The 22,679-nt window shown below is 33.0% G+C and overlaps 1 protein-coding gene across 5 annotated transcripts; it reads right to left on the bottom strand.

Moving 5' to 3' along the window:
• Positions 1 to 1,684: 1,684 nt before the first annotated feature.
• On the bottom strand, positions 1,685 to 20,210 carry ALA2 (aminophospholipid ATPase 2). 5 transcript variants are annotated; one of them, XM_068643963.1, is made up of 25 exons: positions 20,111 to 20,210; positions 18,353 to 18,577; positions 17,341 to 17,554; positions 16,007 to 16,123; positions 15,739 to 15,831; positions 15,233 to 15,407; positions 14,968 to 15,134; positions 14,175 to 14,279; positions 13,778 to 13,875; positions 13,199 to 13,341; positions 12,482 to 12,578; positions 12,233 to 12,342; positions 11,984 to 12,148; positions 8,799 to 8,953; positions 8,640 to 8,720; positions 8,347 to 8,467; positions 6,566 to 6,672; positions 6,143 to 6,274; positions 5,711 to 5,864; positions 5,262 to 5,379; positions 4,419 to 4,592; positions 4,230 to 4,281; positions 3,235 to 3,362; positions 2,784 to 2,934; positions 1,685 to 2,233 (listed from the first exon to the last, which is right to left on the bottom strand). In XM_068643963.1, exons 2-25 carry the CDS (start codon positions 18,475 to 18,477, stop codon positions 1,901 to 1,903), a joined length of 3,315 nt encoding a protein of 1,104 aa, XP_068500064.1. In that variant the 5' UTR covers positions 18,478 to 18,577; positions 20,111 to 20,210; the 3' UTR covers positions 1,685 to 1,900. The 5 variants fall into 5 exon arrangements, with proteins under 5 accessions (XP_068500064.1, XP_068500065.1, XP_068500066.1 ...); XM_068643964.1 differs by having other exon boundaries at positions 20,070 to 20,148; XM_068643965.1 differs by having other exon boundaries at positions 19,822 to 20,118.
• Between the last annotated feature and the right edge of the window lie 2,469 nt (positions 20,211 to 22,679).

The following is a 22,679-nucleotide window of genomic DNA, read 5'->3' as shown; positions in this document are numbered from 1 at the left end:
ATTTCTTAAAGACTAATAGAGAATTTGGTTAACTGTTGTTTGGGTGCAGAGTTGGGTTTTAAAGAATGCAGGTTTAAATGGAATAATTCTTGCACCAAAAGAATTAAATCTTGAAAGAGGTACCTCAGAATGCTGTAAATAATAAAGTGAGAAACCAATTCGAGATTCACATACAAATATAAGCAATTTCAAGTCGAGCTTGGACTGAAAAAGGAAAATATATTGGGAAATATTTGAAAGTTTATTATTGTATTTAAAATAAAGTTTCTTTACACTAGTAAAAAATAGCAATAACTTTTTAAAATAAAATATTAGATGATAATAAAATAATAATTTTTGATGTTAAATGGATGGAACTGGTGGTCTGGGATTACTTTTGGACGCCATAAGATTCTACACCTGCAGTGATATAGCATGGTGGTCCCAGGGTAGTAGAAATGGTAGAGGTACTTTAAAAACCCTTTAATAGTTGAGTTAATTTGATAGTAAAATAAGGATAAAGATGGATGTAGAGAAAGAAGTTAAAGAAGTTAAAAGTAAAAGGGTGGTACTAAAATGGAGATGGGTAGTAGGGGCCTACAATGCCACTTACGAAATGAAATTCAATTTCATCAGTTAATTTTGAGATCCAAATGCGTAAGCCAATTAATTTTGTTAACTACCTATTTTTGCTGCTTGAAGAAAAAAGGGACATTAATTGATAGTGCAAACTTGGACAACATAACATTTGTTGATAGTGTCTTAGGATGCAATCATGCAGACTAATTCCAAAGACAGCTAGGGTGGTGGGGTAAGGATCCATGGTGTTTTGTTTGGAATAACTCTTATGGCGGGATTTGCTGGTTTGTGAGCTTGGGTTAGGTGGTCATGCATAAACTAACACCAAATGGTATTAAGCGAGCGTGTTTGGGACTATTAGCTCTTATCATTCTTGCGGTTTTCTTGACCCGTGAATCAGTAGATATAACTGTTTGTACCTACCTGTAAATGGGTCCTTTTTTTGTGATAGGGCAATTCTATGCAGCTCTCTTACTGCATGCAAAATGCCTAGGTTGTTAACAGATTCTCCATTCTTGTCTTCATATGCAGTTTGATTTATTTCAATAAAAAATGCATCAAAACAAACTAATTTTCAAAGCTGTAAATCAGTCAATTTAATTTTTAATATTATAAAAAAGTTAACCCTCAATTACCAGATGTGTCAAAGAATTTAGTTCCCGAAATCAACACCAGTTAATTTAATTGAAGTTAACAATCATTGCCAAATTTAATGTATGGATTTCTCATTTACCAATTGATTTAATCCCTAATACTTAACGCTAAATAAACTGATGCTCAAACAACACTGTCAAGAAAATATTAATTATTTCATGGAGCCGGTTGGTGAGGAACATATAGGGGATTTAAGTTCTCCCCTGGGGGAGCATTAAAAGTGTCACAACTTGTATTCATCTGCAACCTACATATTAGCGTGTTAACGTCTCTTTACGAAATATCATTTTCCAGAGGCTTCCACAAAGGAAAAACTATGAATTTATCATTCCTTGACCTGACCACATTCTTGAATGGCCATCTATTGTATTACTCTTTAATAAATGCAACAGGATAACATACGGTGAAAAATGTAATTCAATGGGAAAGAAATCAAATATGTCTCCAACCAGAAGTTGGAAAAAAATAGTAATAGTAATACAAAAACAATCAGATAATCTATTGAATTGTGAAAATTCATTTCCTTTTCGTTTTATATCAACAATTATCTAATGGCACTTCAGAGGTGCCCAATTTACAAAAATAACATTAGTATACACGTAACTAACAATGCACTTCGTTAATTTTGATCAAAAGGGGTATACAACTAAGGTGCAGCATCTGGTGCTCTTCCAGTTGCCCCTTAATCTCAGTTGTCCTTTCTTGTGTAGTTAGACATCGATGATCTTGATTGTGACTGGAAAAAATCAAATGGTGTTCCTGATCCGAAAGATCTTCTGGTGGCACTCGGGGAATCTGACAACAGTGGTTCATACACAGGATTTCTGCTTTTGGGTTGTGTTATTGACAGGGTAGAAACATCTTTCTCTATAGATCTCTGTTGAGGCTCAATGGGGCCAAGAGACATAATTGGCCCTCCCAGACGTTCAGCTTGCTGAAGTGTATTGATTTTGCTCGATCTATATGTATATCGGAAGTACTTGATAGCTAGAATGGGACCCATCCCTGCCGCAACCATGAGCTGTATGGAATAATAGTTTCCATCAAACCATAATCAACGTATTTTTGCTAAAAGAAAATGTGAATGAATTTGGCTCCTCGCTAGGGCCATCTGACCTACGTTGATTTATTTCACAGGCAAAGAAATAGATGTGTGAACAAAATTTATAATGTATGTCATAATGTGAATGGATTTGGCTTATCGCCAGGGCCATGCAATCTACGTTGATTTATTTCACAGGCAAAGAAATAGACGTGAATTTTATCAGGTAAAAAAGGAACTCAATGCCATACAGTTTTGGGACAAGATTCCTGTAGAATGTGAAATCTCGTGATCTAACACTGGAAAGGATAACATGGAGATAACATGGAAATAACATGGATGTGTTCGATTTGTTTTACTGGAAATCACAAAAATCTCTATTATTATCATGTTTCCAATTTTAAATGTATAAAACAAAAAATAGAAAAACATAATCTTGAATGCATCTGATGAGAGTAGAAAGGAAAGAGAAGGAGGAGATTGAGAGTGAAGAACTTCATTAAGGTGCAAGAGGTGAGAAGCTACTTACAGAAATTGCAATCCAATATGACGGCTGTCGACACAACTTAAACATAATTGTATACATCCCTGATGAAGGAAGAGCGCTGAAGATCCAGTTAATGACATAAAAGGCAGCCAAATTACCCCATATAGCCATATGTTGCAATACAGTAAAGGAACTGTAGGCATAAAAAATAAGAGTCAGGCGATCAAACCAGGAAAACTTCTCCAGCGAGTTGAAGCAAATGCTTTGAACTAAAATGACTTATTTTCGGAATTTCCATGCCAACCAAACAATTGCAACCAAGCCAAAAAAGCAATAATCCTCCCCACCCACTCCATCACCACAAAAAATTAAACTCTTCTCGTTAAAAATGGAAACATTATACACCAGATAGTTCTTTCAATTCATTACTAATAGCATAGCACTCTAAGTGGAAGTAACAGTTGCATCAGTGACCACCAATATTAAAGCTTACTTGGTCTCCATTGTTACTACAAAAGCCTGTAACCATATACAGCCGGAAAGTGCAACCATTGAAACCTCCTCCATTTCACTTTTATCATAAGCATAAGCATGTATGCTTATCACAAATACAACTATTGCCTGCAAATTACAATCGATACCAATGAGAAATGAACAGGCACAGATAAAATGTTCATGGAACTACATAATTTTGAAGTAAAGCTAGTAACTCAGTTTTTTTTCGTGGAGCAACACATCAGTCATGAGAGTGTGTTATTAAACATCAGTCATGAGAGTGTGTTATTAAACAGCAGCAATGGTGGCACCATGGTAGGGTTGTGTTTAAATGGCACCTACCATAAACATGCCTGCGGTAGTCACGGTGGCCATGGTGGAAAAAACAAAAATAGTATTTGGGCCATGGGTTTAAAACCCATTTTTCCCTCATGAGTCACTACTACCTGTCTATCCCCCCCAAGCATCCAACCACCAACAACCTTGATCTTCGGCAAGGTCCAGCTTCAGCTTCAACAACCTTTGGTGTATGATTTTTCCATCTCCGGTGAACTTTTACTGTCTATTTTGTTTCTTATTTATTTTGTTGTTTAAATTTCAATTCTATTAAATCTGTCAATTTAATCTTTTATTTAAGTATACTTTTTCAATTCCGTTTTTTTAAATATTTATACTGTTTTTTTTTATATTTTTCCCTTTTCAACTATTTTAGTTATTCTTTTTAATATTTATACTCCCCTTTCTAATCCGTGACACCATTTTTATATTTTTATTATTCTTTATCAATTTAATAGCTGCTTTAATACTTAATTACTATATATTTATATTATTTTTATGTTGTCCACCTTGGCTCCTGCATAGGCTGCTAAACCATCCACCATATGCATATGGCATAATTTTGGCCCAAAGCGCCCTTGACAACATTATGAGCTTCCTATAAACTCATCATCTCAGTAATTTATAAACAATTGGTTAATATCAAATAAAACTCACATGGAAGAGAGATCGCCCAAACCATCCAGCAAATGTACTAGGATTCAGAAGCCTGTTTCAATATTTATAGTCAAATGCTTACCCAATGAAATGGCCATAAAAAAATTTCCTTTTACTAATATAAGGGTTACTCAGTTATACATTTTGATAGTTCTGCTATCTATAACAAAAAGCAGCACAATTACAAACCTTCCCGCTTGGCAGTAAAATAAAATTTGCGGATGTTGCATTACAGTTTCCTCACTAAGATCTTTGTCGAGCACGCTGACTAGAACAGGAACACTGGTGTAGAAAACATTATAAGCCATCAAGCTGACAGAATTGAAGAGGCTAGTTCCAGAGACACCTGAAATGAATGAAAAACTGGAGATGCAACCATCAATATAAAGAAGACTGGAATGCATTTCTTTCATCACAACATTTTAATAGGGACTTCAATATTATGGGCTGTCTAAGTCCCACGTTGAGTAATATAAAATGTTTGGTGGAGTCTGTTTGGTTCCCCACCCCCCTTAACAGTTAGAGTGGGTTCCTCAAATGCTTGACTGCTTCTTAACAATTTGGTATCAGAATTAATTGTTGATATTTTGAAAAGGACTAACTATATAGGTTCCGACCAACAAAAAAACTTTGAAGTGTTATTAAGTAGAATGTCATAAAGTGAAATCTGCCGAGACATTAGCACCCAGGGACGATGTTATGATGGGAGTTGGATACTACGAGTTATTAAGTCCTACATCAAATATGAGATGTTTAGTGGAATATTTAAGTATTTCATTTGTCTCCCTTAAAAACTAGCTTTTAAGGGTAGGTTCCTGAAGTGCTTGTTTGATTATCATATTCATAATCATTAGCAATAACCGCACAGAAATAGAATGGAAAAACAACAGACATTGTTTTCCTTTTTTTCTGGGCTATCAGTGGGTGTTTCTGTGAAACTTACTGTATATAGCAACCCAGCCCTTTCTGGCTAGGGACATCTTTAATGCTTGTCAGGAAAAAAAAATTCAAGACCTTGTCAAAGAAACTCACAAGATTTGGATGAAGCAAATCAGTAGGGACTTGTAGAATGAATATTGAGAAAGAAATGCTGTACGGTTGTATGAGTAGCGGCCATGGACCAGAATTAATCTCTTCAGGAATCTAAACTCTGAAAATGAACAGAATAATCATAACATTAAAGAGATGAAATCTGGTAGTCATAAGCAACTACTGAAAGAATGGAAAACACTAGTCTGCCCTGTCTTATTCCAAATACTGAAAAAGATTAATTAGTAGAAGAGCTTTGAATCAAATTATGGTTGTCAAGAATAATAAAGAAAAGTTATTGATAGAGATACAGAACAACATTAGAAATTGAACCATATGTGTGAAATATCTGACAAATTCAAAATACAAGAAACAGATGGTACTTGGGGAACTGTGTCAAAGGACTAGTATACATATCATGATTGCACCAGCAAAGGAGTAAAATGGCTTACTTCCAATACTGTAATCAGCTGCTCTTGCTGCCTGCAATCCTTCTCTGCCACTGATACCCACACCAATATCAGCTTGTTGTATCATCCTTACATCATTTCCACCATCACCAATAGCCAATGTTCTATAATCACATGATTTTAAGATCTGAACAAGCTGCAACAAGGAATATAGTATACAAGACAAATTAGTAACCATTATTTTCTGATAATTTAGAATTGAAATAATACAAATAGAAGTATTAGGTTCCCATTAGAGGAAAACATAAGATGTTGATCGTGTCATCCCCCTTCTTATTGTAATAGGTTAATTAAAAGGAGATAAGACACCCCTTATTAACATGGATGGCAACTAAAAATGAAAGGAATGCATTAGCCTCATAAAAACAGAAGCAACATATTATTGTAAGCAGATAAATGGTAAAAAGAAAAAACCTGTGCTTTTTGTGATGGCGTCACACGACAACATATAGCAGTCCTTGACAAAATTGCCAACTCGGTGAAAGCTTTCCGATAGTGAGTAAGTGCAATCTCAAGTGCCCAACCATCAACAACAAAAGCCACATCCTGTTTAAGAGAAGAATGATCAGATGAATTCCAAAACCTTCCAAATTATCTTGATCTCACCACATGTTTGCTAAAAAGAGTGTCCTAGTTAGAACACCCTATGTGTCCATAGAAGTTGCTCATTACTAGATTTATTTACTTATTTTAGATATGACAATAAATTTGTTGGAGAAGACAAAGGGATAATAACATATCCTCCAAAATAGAAACCACACAATAAAAGAATGAAGAATGGTCAAGAAAAACAAAACTAGTGGATTCTAAGATAATACAGAAATTAATAAGCAATACCTTGGGTTCTGAGGTAGTTATCCGCATAGTTCGTAGCACTCTCTCTAAACTCCTACAAACCTCTTCCTCTGTTTTTCCATCAATTGATAGAAGCTGTCCCTTTGGTTCTGTTTGTTTTGGGGGAGGGAATCGTAAGAATAAAGGCTCCTCAATGTTACCAACATTAATTAAAAACCTTCCAAAGAAGAATGCTTAGTACTAATCAAACAATAAAATTTAAAGCAATTTGTGCACACACATCGAAAAGCTCTTAAAAAATGGGACTATGCACAACAGATAGTTGAGTTGAAGTTACGGTAGTGTTGTTTAAGTTCGTAAGCCCAGCTATATAAATCTTTGAAGCATCCAGAATAGGACTCTGACATTTCCAAACTCAAAGAAGGTATACTTCTAGATATTTCCTTATTCGAGTTTTTACATCATTTCAATTACCAAAGCCTTTATCAGTTGAAAAGAATTTATTTTATGGCCATCAATTGATAGAAGCTATCCATTGGGAGAGTGAATTGTAAGAATAAATCCTCTCCAGTTTTACCAACATAAATTAATAGCCTTCCAATGAAGTATGAATAACACTAATCAAACAGTAAAATTTAAAGCAAATTTTAACACAAACATAGCCAAGCCATTCTAAAACAGGATAATATGCACAAGAGATAGTAAGTTAAAGTTGAAAAGTATTTTTTTTATGTTGGTAGCTCAAGCTGTTAACCAGAAGCCACGCATTCAAATAAGGTATTCTAGATATTTCCTGATTTATGTCATTCCTATTATCAATGTGTTTTCAGATAGCTAGTGATTAGTAAAACTTATAAATGCGTGCTTTTCTGACTACATTTGGGAATGATCATCATATCAAGCTTTACTATGGCTTTAAACTTCAGAGCACAATTAATCAGTATTTACATTATTTATTAAATTTATATGGATTCTGAATAAGATATCAAGATATTTTTAAATTCAAATGAGGTATTCAAATGACGATGTTTTGGAATGATCATTATATTAAACCTCTACACAATTAATCACTATTTACATTATTTAATTATTTATTTAACATTCATTAAAACTATATGGATAAAAAGTGTTTTGTAACATATAGAGCATAAGTGGATGCAAACCTCACCTTACAAACTATTTTGTTGAGATTGAATTAGGTTTAAAGTTCACTTTCTAAGATGGTATCAAAATCTATCTTATTGAGATTTGTTGGACCTGTTGTCACCCATTATCAAACTACTAATCAATATTTAGTCCCACACTTTAGATGTCTAGTCCTCGGTGTGAAATGTGCTAGATATTTCATATCGACTAGAGATATGATTAAATTATAGTAGATAGGTGGTACAAACCTTACCTTGCAAGGTTGTTTTGTGAAATTTAATTAGACTTAAGACCAAGACCAATTTTCTAAGACCTTCAATTATATTATCTCTTTGGCTACCCCAAATAGAACAATTAAGCTCCGCTACCCACTACTAGCACTAAAATGGAGTCTTGAGAACAACCATCAGGTGTTCCTCCTTTTGTACAGTTGGGACAGTTTTCACCACTCATACGCTTACCCCCCTACTAAATGGAAGAATATATACAGCAGAAAAACAAGACACAAACATAAGTTTTTATCTATTTTATATAAACAGAGATAATGGCAGACTACCTATGGGGGTCATTTCGAGATTCTAATGCTGCTTGATTATGAAGACATACAATAATTGTACTATTTTCACATCACTAAGAAGAAAACTATATTCTACAACATGATCCCAAATCTGAATCACCTGGAGAAATAAAATTACATGACAGAGCGATTTGTATTGCAGTATTCTGCTTATCTCCAGTTAGCATCCAAAAATTTATTCCAGCTTTTCTTAGAGTTTCTATCGTTTCAGGCACTCCATCCTAAAAGCAAAACATAAAAATAAATCATAATGGTCATCACATTAAATCACTGGGGAAATTCTTTAATATTTTCATTTCATCAAAAGTAGATGAGGATTCAGTAAAATTACATGAATTTAAAAGTATTACTATATATTATAGATTGTTATCTGCAAGTACAGCTAATTTTCACCTGTAAACGATCCTCTATTGCTGTTACACCGAGAATTTCCAAGTCATGTTCTACTCGTTGACAAATCTCAGCTACTCTCCACTGTGAAAGATATTAAACTGAGAAAGAGAGCTTTTGAGTTAAAGTACATAAAATAAGCCATAAGTATATGCCCTTTACCTCCCTATCAACCAAAGTGCTACTGGCCTCTTTAAACATTAAAGACCATTCTCGATATTCATCTTTCTTTAACTCACGCCAAGCCAAACATAGTGTACGCAATCCCAAGTGAGCATATTGTTCCACAGCTTCAATGAAATGTCGAGTCTGTTGCCCTGCAATAATCAATGGTGTCAATAGCAGAGCAGCGGCCCCCTTCCCCGTTGCCCCCCAAAGAAAATAAAAACTCGACAGCAGGTAGTGGTATTGAGATGACAGCTACTCTGATTTTTTTTGGTACCTATCCAATGTTTTAATATATACAAATACACGTACATACACACACATATATGTACATTCTTATTATTTCTTATTATTATATTATTTCTAATTATTACTAACTAGCTTATGTTTAAATTATCACTATTATTTTAATTTATTATGCTTTGTTACAGAAAAGTTCATTTAATTTTTTCTGCTTTTTCTCTTTTCTATAGAAGCTTCTCCAAACAAACCTTTTATTATTATTATTATCCAATTACTACATTACCACAGTATATATAACACACACATTTGATTACTAAAGCTATGGAGGAAGAGCTCAAAATGATTGAAAAAAGTGACACATGGGAGATGGTGGAAAGCCCTCAACACAAACAACCTATAGCAGTCAAATGGGTTTACAGAACTGTTAAAGATCCCACATTAGCCAGAGAGAAGACCAATTAATAGTATATAAGGGGCAAATCTCAGTGTACTAAGTCTGTTTTAAGAGGATGAATTAGCTCATGTTGGACATTGCTACATTCTGAATGATGCTTGCTTTGGCTGCACAAAGGATGGAAAATTATCATTTAGATGTAAAATATGCATTTTTAAATGGTTATTTGCATGAGGAGATATTTGTGGAGCAACAAGAGGGATTTAAAGTTAACGTGTACAAGAAGACAACGTGTACAAGATAAAGAAGGCATTGTATGGTCTTGAATAGGCCCCTAGGCTTGGTATGGTAGAATTGATGATTATCTTCAAAAACTTGGATTTGTTAAACGTCCAAGCAAAGCTACATTATAAGTGAAAATGGTCAGTGTTGATTTAATCATAGTTTCTAGCTATGTTGATTACATACTTGTGACTGACATTGATGAGAAACTAATAACGGAGTTTAAAGTTGAAATGACAGATTTTGGTTTATTGTCCTTCTTCTTGGGAATGGAGGTACAGCAACATAAGGATGGAGTTTTACGTCAAAAAGAATATGCACAGAAAATCCTAAAGAAATTCTGAATGGAGGACAGCAAAAGCATTGATACACCAGAAGGAATCATTTAGAAAAGATGATGGAGTCGATAAGATAGATGAACATCATTTCAAAAGCTTAATTGGTTGCCTAATATAACTTACTGCTGCAAGACCAAATGTAATTTTTGCAATAAGTATTCTTTCAAGGTTCATGCATTGTGCTAATGTTCACTCTTGAGCCTGCCAAACAAATTGTTAATATATTAAAGGAACTTTAGAATATGGTGTGATGTACTCTCATTCTCATAAGTTTAAGTTTCATGTCTACTCTGATAGTGATTGGATAGGTTGTGATGAGAACCACATCTGGTTACTGTTTTTCTTTTGGTTCTGGAGTTTTTTCTTGGTACTCTAAAAAGCAACATGTTATAGCTCAATCAACTACAAATGCAGAATATGTAGTTGCTGTTTCCACGGTGAATCAGACTCTTTGAATCAGGACAATCATGACAAATTTGCATATGGAACAAGAAGATAGTACACAGATTTTTATAGACAACCAGCTGCAATTTCAGTTGCCAATGATCCGGTTTTTTATGGAAAACTAAATATTAAAAGATAAATCTTTTTCTTCTAAGAGAATTTCAAAGAGAGGGAAGAGTGAAATTACTATACTACAAAACAGAGAATCAAAGCGCTAACATTTTGACCAAGGGCACTTTCAAAAGCAAGACTTGAATACTTGAGACAAAAAACTTGGAATTTGTAGTTCCAGAGTCAAGGAGGAGTATTGAAGATATAACTGTTGGAATTAATTAAGAAACAGAATATATTGGATTTCTATGTTATTTTATTTTAAATAAAAGTCATGTTAACTGATAGGATAAATGTCTTTATCCTATTTTTTTTGGGCATTATCTTTATCAGTTCATTTGCTGATAGTTTTCTTGTTTTGCTCATGTTCTATCAATATGTTGATTTCCATATAAATAAAATAAAGCCTTCTGCACATACAATTCTTGACAAAAGAATATTCAACAAAATCAACTTTTCTTACTGTTACCTCTCAGGGCCTTCTTTGCACACACCTTAAACTACCTGGAGATTCCTTGTTATTTTTCCATAATTGACGCAAAACCAATCTCTTCTATGTAAAATCATATAACCCCGTCTATGGTCTCAGACCCAATCCCAAACCCAGATAGTGGAAGAAGATCGTGTTAGGCCTTAGAAGTCAACAAAAAACTAACCGATATAACAGACTTATATAACCCCAAGGGTTTGCCCGAGAGAAACAAGGCATATCTTACATTTGATAGATCACGAGTTCAAGGCCCACTTGTCTCTGTAGGGTGAGATGGGGTAGATATAAGTTCCTTTGTAAATTCTCTTTAAGCCTCAAAAGCTTTCATTACCATATATTGAAGTGTTGTCTCCTCCCCCTAAATTTTGAACTGTTCAATTTGGTTGCGGTTGTAAGTCCTTAACACAGAACCAAGTTTTTGCCTTTATCTAATGTAGATTTTTTTCAGCCTTTAAAGAGGGATGGGCCTCGTAAAAATTCACAAGTTCATAGCCAAAGCCAGATCCTAGGATCATTTTAAGTCAGATTCAGTTAAAAGTCATTCAATTAATGTAAATCATATAATCAATTCTGGTCGGATCAGATTTGAAAAGTTAGTTCCAATACATGCAAACAGGTATGAGTAAAAGTATGGGACACTTAAAAAAAAGGAAAAACAAAATTAAATGAACTGACATCATTTTCCGACAATAGTGCATGACTATTTAATCTCAATATTTCACTCATCTGAAATCACTATACTCCTATCTGACTCTAAGCCAACTATATTCGTGAGAAGAAAGGAGAAGTATAAGGAATCATGAATTGAAAGAAAACTCCAGTGTAAACATTAGTTGAATACCATAAAATACAAACGAACAGAAAACATAAATAACTTTACCAGCACGAGCAAACGGAAGAATAGCCTCGTCTGCACCTTTTGACAAAAGAAGGATCTTTCCATTTTGGCAATCTTTCAATACTACTGACATTCTTTTCCTATCAGAGGTGAACTCTAGGATTTCCAGGACTTCATACTGAAGTATTGAAGAGTTGAACTTGACTTCTGAAATATTAAAAAAAGTGATTATATGAATTTATGTAACCAAATAGTCAGTCATGCTTTCAAAAGTAACAGCAATCACAGTACCAAGAATATTTCCACTCTTATTAAAGTAAATCATGTGCATTTGAGCAGCAGCCTGAACAAGGGCGTCCTCATCTTGAGACTGTGCTTTATACAAGATATCTCCAGTTTTGCTAAGTATGACAACAAGAAAACAAGCACAAATTAATAACTTCCTACAAAGGGCTTACTAAAAAATATCCCAACTTAGAAATTTGTTAGTCTTAACAGTTGTCATATCCGGTGACCTAGCAAAGATAAAGGCAGAATCACCTTCGTGTAGGTATGACAGTATTACATATTGCCATAATTGTAAGAAATCGTACAACATCTGAAGAACCACTGGACACAGCATTGATAAACTCTACATCTGCACATCACAAGATGTAACTAATCAGGTGGTTAAACTTGAAATCTGAAACAATTACAGAAGAAAATATATCTTCGGAAAATAGTCAGTGATTAAAAAAAACAATCAGTGTATGCATAAACAGTAGAGGAAGAAAGGGAATAGAAGTGAATTCATTCATGTTCATAAACAAATATGAATCATTTCATGTTCCTGATGTACTAATTTAGACAATCTTCAAATTTACACTTTCTCCCCATAGATCCATAATATGTTCCAAAACCATCTTTCGATGAAAATAAATGTTCCATTTCTTCATGTCAGATGATATTAATTCCTATTAGTTGAGAAAATTAATCTTCAATTCAAATAAATAATGGTACCTGACAATAAAAAGAAAACTAAAATCTCTAAATCTAAGTGAATCAAGGAAACCATTGGAGATGTTAAGGATATATGTTCACAAGATCAATGGTATTAGCCATGCCTTAGATACACTACACGCTCAAAACAAGAAGCCAACTCATTTAGACAAATTTCAATATATCTTCCACACAATTTCCATGGCAAAGGAAAAGTTTTAAATACAACTATTACATGTTAACAAGGCAACAAGAAAAGTTTTCCCCAAGCAACCATACCCTTCAATGCATCTCCATTTTCATTTCCGTAGAGATTGCCACTAATACAACATCTTCTAAATATCATCTTATTCTCAGTCAGCGTGCCTGTCTTGTCAGTCAAAATGTACTCAACTTGTCCCAGGTCCTCACTTATCGCTGTACTGTCAAATATAACAAACATCATTAATAAAAAATAGTGTGCTAATGTATGATAGTATACTTTGTGCTATTAGACTATTCTCTGCTAGTATATTAAGCAAACTCAGCATTAAGTCAGCATCCTTTAATAGTTAGTTAGTCAGCTGTTATTCGTTAGGAGAGCTGGAGTATGTTGTAGAACAGTTAGATCTTAACTTACTAGCTTATATCTCGAGCTATCCATCTGTAATTATGTTAGGACTGCTGGAGTCTAGTGTAGAACAATCTTAACTGACTAGCTTGCAGGTCATGCTATTTGATTATATAAATACTTGAGTATTGAAACTCAATCCTTAATAATACAAGACATTTTACAGCTAACAAAAATTTTCTTTTTCTAAATTCTTCAATGTACAAGTTCCTCAAAGTAGTTAGTCATAGGATCATTCAGTTACTCACTTTGTTGCGTGGGATGGAATGCTAGTCTCGAGGTCAATCATCTTATTGTCCCAGTCAATAAATTTTGCATACAGGCTCTTCACCAAATCGAGAGATACCTGCCAGAGATGAAATAGTTGGCTCTATCAAATTTAGAAAGTTAGCCTCAATATTTACACAATTTTGAAATGTTTTAAAGTTAAATAATAATAATTGGTATTAGCATAGGATTATCAGTCGGAAATCCTATTTTTAATTAGAACTTAAGTTTTAATGATATTTTAATTTAGTTCTTAAGGTCATAAATGTTCTTACCTCAAAGGACTTCCACTATACTATCTATGCATGACTGTTATCCAAATGACAAGCATGTTATATCATAATATAATGTATGCCAAAATCTTTACCATCAGCTCACCTTAATTGAAATGGGTATCATGATGGAACAGAGAAGCTCAAACCGCAAAGGGATGACTAACAGTTCATACCAAGGACCTTCATGAGGGTAAAGAACATACCATTGCTTTGAAAAACAAAAGAAACAAAAAAACATGAGGATCCACCAACATGAATCTTGAAGATCACTACAAAACACAGAAACTTCCATGGAATTATGAAAGATACGGCATCAAAACAGGTCAAAAGTCTACTATCATGTTTCAGTTCCCATCCAAAACAGTGAACACATAATCAATATAAATCCGTTTCTGTGTATTTCTCTCAATTTTGACATGGTTTTCAGAAAATGTGTTTTTGGATGCTGTTTCAAGCACCCCATAAAAGTAAGATTCCAGAAAATAAATAAATAAACCTTTTAATGATTAAATAGCATGATGACACAGGAAATTACAAAATTAGTGGTTATTCTAAGAAGAAGAAGAAAAAAACACGATGCCTGAGCATCCATTGACAAAGGGACTAAAAGATTATGAGCAATATTTCCTAAAATAAACCAAAGCACCAAAGAGTAAAATTTACACTCAACGAAATAGTCCACGTGAAAACACAAAGGAAGCAACCAGCCAAGCCGATATGCTCTTTGTTGGAACAAAATTAAAATTGCAATGGGTGCACGCTACTACCATGAAAATACAGGTAAACAAAAGGGCAATATAGCAAAACCAAAGTAATAAACACTAGTGAACATATCCTGATAGGTACAAGATTTGATACAATTGACAAGAAACTTATGTTGAGAAACTGTAACATACCTTCTTAGCTTCTGTTTCCTTCCAAACATTCCCTGCTATGCCAAGAACCAGAACAACAACAATTTGGAATATAAATATAGCGCCAGTCAACTTGTCAATCATGGCATCCATAGCAGTGAGCTTTGGTTCTGGTATACCTCTACTCATGCCCATTTTGGTTTCATTACCTGAAGAAATACAATACATGCCAGATACAAAATTTAAACCATTGCTGAAAAGGTATACACAGTTCCAAGAATTTAATAGATTGTCTACATGGACTTGCCTGTATAGACAGCCACTCCACAAGCCCACTCCGTGTTTCTCAAGTAACATGACTGAAGAATGGTGTTTTTAATGGTTAAAGGGCATATATCATTATCAATAAATGGGGGAAACAACCGCATGTTTGCATCAAATCTCCTTATGTCTTTATCTGGACAAGGACACTCAATTACACCCTAGACACACACAAATAGAGAATAGAGTAACTAAGTAGTTTCATATATTAATGATTAATAATTGAGAGACAATTAAGAGATAGAAGATGAAATGATTCTGATAAACTAAAAATGAGTTCATTCACACCAGTAACTGTACAGTTGTAGCAATTTATACAATAGTAGTTATAACACAACTAATGATATCCCTAGTTGATGATAGTTGTTTATGCCAACAACCACCACAAGATTAAAGGCATAAGCTGATATCCCTACATCATTCAAACATCTTATCTAATTACTCTTCACAATTAAATTCGACCAAGTATAGTTACTGTAGATAAAACCTTACCTTAATTTTGTGCAATAGTTCAACATCAATTCCCGCACAAGCAGAAGGTATGACCCGTGTCTTTAGATCAGTTTCACCATCCAATGCAGCTGTCTGAATAACATGTCACATTATAAGATCCTTAAAATGAATATAATGAAATGTCTCCCCCCAAATGAGAGAAAGAGAAGAAGATTTAGAAGAAGAAAAGTAGTGGAACTCCGTTCCAATTCCCTGCAATGCTACAGAGAGAGAAGACCAACTTTAGCATGTTTCACAACATAATTACCTCTACATAGCAAACTCCTTGAGGATCAGAGGTGCCTATCAAAACAAGGTCACAAGGCACTTCATCATTTTCACGTAGCCATACTATATTACCTACATGAATATCCTGGGCTTCAATCTGCAAAACCACCAACGGTACCACCCCCACCCAGAAAAAATCATTAGGTCTACAGATAAAAGAACACACCATATAATATCAAGTGATAAAGCTTATGTAAATCTTCCTGCCTACAAGACATGAAGCAGACCAAGTTGTGTATGGGATATGAAGTAGAAGCTTGAAGTCTATTCAACTTCAGCTTTTTTTCTTTAAAAAGGTGTTTTTAAGATATAGCTTGTTTTAAAAGTTATTCAGAAGCTCTTCGTGTTTTAAGAAAGCAATAAAACAGCTTCTTATCTAATTATCATATTTTTTAGACATTTTTAATTGGTATAGCACTTTTTCTCTAAATAGGCATAAAAAAAACAGACCGTTTATCGTTTAAATGGCACAAGCAGGATTTGGGCATGTCTAGTTATAATCACTATCATACAAATTGATGCTTCAAGCAAGTGTAAGGAATAACCTTCTAATAGATAAATATGACCATTGGTTCTTACAGGTAAATCAAAATTTTGTGTCAAAATGTGCTCAAACATCACATAATATTTTGGCAGGATAGGTAACAATGAACATCACACATAAATTTATATGGCCAATAAGTAGATACATAGACTAGAAGCTTCATGCTGGAGTTTCATCTGTAGTTGGGTGAGAGATAAAGTCATTCATTGTTGCCTATGGCCTCATTCATTAGAATGAAGAAACAATTGTAAGCATCCCATATCTGTCAGAGCACTAGCCATTTTATGGTCCATGCCTTTCTTAAAAACTAAAAGTTCCATTTTGTGGTATATGTATAAACTATAAGAATATAGGGGAGAAAATAACTATGCAAGTAATCATTACAAGAATGAACCAACTAAACATGCACGTCTCTGAAAAAATGGGAATGGAAAAAGAAAAAAAAAAAGCAAGACCAGGAATATCAAAAGGTTTGAGAAAATACACATGTATGCATAATTAAACTGCTCAGACACAAAAGTATACCTATAAACAATATCCTGATATTTCAAAAACCATAAGAGGTACCTCATACTTTGTGTATAGAATTTAGATTAAAATTAAAACCATCATCTGAAATGAAAAGGTAACAATATCTTGAAAAGATAAACAAATTATACTCTATTGTAAATAATAAAGGTCAATATCATGCATAGTTATTCAAATGATGATGATCAATGGCTGGAAACACAGCATAATATATATTCAAGAAAATTAAATACGTTTCATACATGTTTCTTGATGCCCTTCTTCACAACCCAGATTTCCTTTTCATTTGCCTTTTTGTCTGAAAGATATCTATTGTAATCATCCCACGCCTCTTTTGATGCAGAGACAGCAAAAATAAAGATAAGTGGACCCCATGTACTGGCAGGATTTACTGGAGTAATGAGAGGCCATAACTGTAGGCAAGCTATGAGCAAAAAGTACTGATTCATGAACCGGCTGGAAAAAAGGGCAAAATCAGATGGATTAAAGATAGTTATGTTTAATTAGAAAAATAACCTCAAATTTTAACACCAACGAAAAACTCATTTTGTTTAATAAAAAAAAAAGTTCCTTGATAATTCAGAACACTTAAGGAATCTTGCACAGTGAACAAAACAACTGTGAGTGTTATACTTCTGTTAGGCAATGATATTGAGTTGGTTAGCTGCTACAACTGTTGGTCTCTGATTTGTTTAGTGTAACCGTTTGTGAGGCAGTTACCATACTTAGTTTCTTCTCTAATTAGTGCAACAGCTTTAGTTAGAAGGTTATAACTAACTTGTGACTGAGCTCTGTCTATATAGTTTTCTGTAAACAGAATCTCGGTGTCTTTTTGTACCTTTTTCTCTTTACATAATAAAATCAGTGCATCAATGTTTTCTATCAACAACCACACAAAAAAAAGGCTGAATCCCTAGAATATAGGATGAGTGAGTTACACAAATGTCAAATTAAAACTGTCTGGATCCTCCACATTAATGGCATTGTCCACTAACTAATCTTCTGAACTCTCTTTTTCTAGTGTTAACTATATGATGATTCATGTCTACAAAGTAGAATCTATGAAATCGCACAGAATATCCAACAAAATGAAATTCCCTCCTTGCAGACAAACCTTTGTTATTCAATATCAAAGAAGATAGGGAAGGAGATCAAACAGAAGAACCTTAAAGGTGTGAAAAAGAATGTGCATCATATCATGACACATAATTAAAAAACAAAATGAGAAACAAAGAGCATCAAGGGAAAGATTACCTGAACTGTTCCCATAAATTTTTTGGAAGAAAGTTTAAAACAGTATATTTTCTGTTTGATATACGATTATCACAGTATATATCATGAGATGATTCATCATCATCAATATAAACATAACGCTTCATTGTTGAATTATGAGCATCTGTTTGTGTATAGATTATCTTCTACAGCTTCATTGCAATGCTCAAATAAAACGATTTTGAAGAAACCTCAACCAGTCACATCCTGCAAGAGAGAGAAAATTCAGAATTTCAGATAAAACTTGCTATCATGAAAAATAAAACCAAGAAACATCCCCAAACAAAGATAACAAGATTAAAGGATTGCACCCAATTAAAAAATACATTTTCTGACTCTCAAAATAAACTGAGCATCTCAATACGTTCTTGACATATCTAAATGCAAATACTATCATAATATTCAGCATGCAAATCAAAATATGTTGTGTGTAATACCTTTATCTTATGGTAATTATGCCCAAGCACCACCGAATGACAAAATTCATTGAAAGAAACAGGTAATTTAACATGCAAAAGGTACTGATCAATCTTATAGTCAACTAAATATCAGAGAAATGCTTCACAGTGAATAACAAAGACAGTAAGTATCGCAGAAGAATAGCATCCATAATTCATAGCATGTCATGCATGCCATATCACATAAAGTACATTTAATCCTTTTATGGAGGAAACAAATTAAGAAATCACTCGAATAACCATCATGTTGAGTACATGCTGCGAAGACAGCACGCACAAGGTTCCAACATTACAATAGCAAAATAGATATTATTTTTATTCCTTTTCAGTGTTCCAACTGTCGTACACTGAGGAAGAATTCCTACAAGACTGAAAAATTGTATGCTAGTAGAACAATAAAAAAAATTATCGAAAATGAACTAGCCCCGGGGATCAACACTAACTCTCCCCAAGATTGTATGGCACCAATTTTAACTCGGTCAACAAGGATAATTACTATAGTAAGACGATAAAAAATGTTCTCAGTGCTCATCTCATCTCAACTAATTCCTACTTGAAACCTCAAACTTCCTAATACGAACAAAATTGAAATCAATAGTGAAACCGCTTTCCTCACCCTAAATATATATCAAAGAAATCGAAGAAAGTACCAATCCACAATGAATCTACGAATATTAATATGATATAGAAGTTTTTCGGGGCTCATCTCAACTAATTTCAAATTGAAAACTCAAATTTCCTAATATGAACAAAAATGAAATCAACAGTGAAGTCGTTTGGTTCATCCTAAACATATATCGATGCAATTCGAAAGATGTACCAATCAGATATGAATCTACGAATAATAATATAAAATATGAAACTCATTTGGTGCTCGTCTAAACTAATTCCCAATCGATAAGATCAAACATCCTAATGTGAAGGAAAATGAAATCAACAGTGAAGTCGTTTTGCTCATCCTAGACATATTTCAATGAAATTCGAAGGACGTACAAATCAGCTATGAATCTACGAATAATAATACGATATGAAACTTCTTCGGCGTTCATCTCAACTAATCCCTAATTGGGAAGCTCAAAGCTCCAAATACGAATGAAAATGAAATCAGCAGTGAAGTCGTTTTGCTCATCAGAAACATATAAACGAAATTTCAAGGAAGTGTCAATCAGCTATGAATTCACGAAAATGGAGAGCGATCGAAGTCGAAATCGAAATCACAGCCCCTAAACTGGTTCGCTTACATCGCAGAGAGAGTTGGTTCTAAGATGATGAGATACCGTACCTGTGAAGGACCTTGTTTCCTTTCTGTTCTGCACCTATACGAAATAGTATACGCGTGATTCGTATTCAATACATATGATCCGATTTCAAATTTTCCTAATGGGCCGTTAGAATGAATAATTGGCTGTACTAATATCCGGAAATTTCTCCCTGCACCCATCATTTTCATAAATGACTATTTTACCCTTTTTAAAAATGATTTTTAAATTATTATTTTTAAATATTTCTGAAATGACCATATTTTTTGGAACACATTTGATGAATTCCGGATTTAACGTTTTGAAAATTAAAAAAATGTGTTTTAGAAAAAATATTTCAAAATAATTTTTTTGTCCCAACAGATTTTTTATTCCATAAACACACTTTGCTTACAGAACTCTTATTCCATAAACACATTTTATTTTACAAAAAGTCTATTCCAAAATCATCGAAAATTATTAAAAATAATTCTATATTTCAAAGAATATAAGGGTGCAGAGAGATAAATGTAGGAGTACAGGAAGAAATATCATATTTTCTTCCAAAACCTTTTTATTTCATCTTAACGCTTAAACCGATTTCGATTTTTATTTTTATTTTTACACTTTTGATAAAAAAATATATTCCTAATACATTTTAATTTTTTCTGAATAAGTAATTCTATACTAATAAATCTTATTATGAAATATTTTAGAATATTCCATTTAAAATAAATACATATTTTCCTATAATACCTTCAAAACGTATATAATTCATAATTTTTAATACATTTAGATATTTTTTATAACTGTAATAAATATTAAAAAAAGTATTTATTTTCCTAAAACAATTATGAGAATAGTGGTTGAATCGTCCAAATACAAAACTAAAATGTTTTGGTTGACAGTTTCCCGTGCCAAATACTGCGCAACAGAAATTCCATGTGGTCTACTTTGACTTAAATATATAATAATGGAAACTCGTTTCATTTTTATGTATTTTTTAAAATATCTTTACTATTTTAATAGTTTTTTATAAGATAAATAAATATAAATTAACTTAATTTAAATTTGATACTAATTTTTATTTTTTGAATAATTTGATAAATAAAAATGAGACAAAAATATAGAATACATCCAAGTAAGTATAGACAATTCTATGAAAAAAAATCAATATAAGATAAACTAGTACAAAATAACATAAACTAAATATCACAAAATAAGTAAGTATGAGATAATAAACAATAAAAAAACTATAAATAATACACTACTGGAATGTTATTAGTGAGTTTTTTTCTTTCTCTAATATTACTGATTTATAGACTAATTTATAAAACAAGTCAAGTTAAACCTCAATCTAAATTAAATTGATTCATATGTTTTGTCTGACGGCTAAGAAGAAGAGTGACAAAGAGAAAAAATTGAAGAAAATGAATATGTTTTCTATTGTGTTTTGGACATTTACAAGTATAATGAATATGTTTTCTATTGTGTCTTGGACATTTACAAGTATGTCTTATTTCATATTTCTACTAAAATGCAATTGTAATAATAACACGGTAGCCACTTTTAAGCTATCTAACATAGCGGTGCCATTAGATGAATGCAGAATGATAAGTGATAGAGAAGCGTGAACCGACAAAGGCACGTAATTGAGATAGGCACAACTTTGGAGAAGAAAGTAAAAAACTGAGAAGATTGTATTACGTGTCTTTCATTACAAGGTAAAGAAGATTTAAAGGAAGACTCTTGCTAATAGAGTTGGGCCTAAGGGTACAATAAACAGAACCTAATGGGCCCATAACTAAGAAACTGTTATAACAAAAAATAAACAAAAATTGTTATTATTAAATAACAGAAACTAATATTGTTATCATGTAATGTGTAGTATGTATTTTTTTTCTCCTCTCTTGTTGAACAAATGATAGAGGAATTGCTTAGCAAGAATTCTAAGGTTGAAGCAAAAATTAGTGATAGGAAGAAAAAATTGAAGAAAATGAATATGATTTTTTGGTTGTGTCTTGGACATTTACATTTATGCTTTGTTTCATATTTCTACTAAAAAGCAATTGTAATGTGTAGTATGTAATATTTTCCCCTTTTAAGTGCAAGTTTAAAAAAATTGTATTGAAATAGTTGTTATGAATGAAATTGTATTAAGTTGAAGTACATGTTTTTCCCATTTAACGAAATCATTATTAATTGTGATCATATTAGGCAATACATTTGAATAAGTAAAATGTAAATAGTAATACAAGTAATTAGTTGTTAATGAAAACATTTCAAATTAACAAGGAACTTCTCCATAATGCAGGCTTTTTAGTCTCGTTTCCACGTGACTTTCTACCGTCTCTACTTTTGTGACCATACTATTAACGTATATTATCCTTCATCTTAACATTTGTTTTTTCTGATAAGTTTCAAACGACTCACATTTTCATCAACTTCCTCCTTAATTTTTTAGGCCTTGTTGGGGGTCTTTTATATGAGAGGTAAGATTTCATGCAAAAAATTTCTTGGCCGCAACTGCTATTTATTTATGGCAAAAATTTGTTGGTTATAGCAAGCTTCATATGCATCCCTCTTATGGTATTTATGCACATAATCTTCAGG

Source organism: Phaseolus vulgaris, chromosome 5, assembly GCF_051622355.1.
Source record: "Phaseolus vulgaris cultivar YP4 chromosome 5, ASM5162235v1, whole genome shotgun sequence".
Classification (NCBI taxonomy): Eukaryota; Viridiplantae; Streptophyta; class Magnoliopsida; order Fabales; family Fabaceae; genus Phaseolus; species Phaseolus vulgaris.
Note: the sequence above shows the minus strand (reverse complement) of the source record. Positions and strands in the feature narration are given on the sequence as shown.

Excerpts from the sequence above, each read along its gene's own strand:
- ALA2 (XM_068643963.1), bottom strand. The coding sequence starts at position 18,477 with ATGAAGCGTTATGTTTATATTGATGATGATGAATCATCTCATGATATA. Across the intron at positions 5,380-5,710 it reads AGCTGATTACAGTATTGGAA|AGTTTAGATTCCTGAAGAGA; the intron begins GTAAGCCATTTT and ends GTTCATTTTCAG. Across the intron at positions 2,935-3,234 it reads GTAGTAACAATGGAGACCAA|TTCCTTTACTGTATTGCAAC; the intron begins GTAAGCTTTAAT and ends TTATGCCTACAG.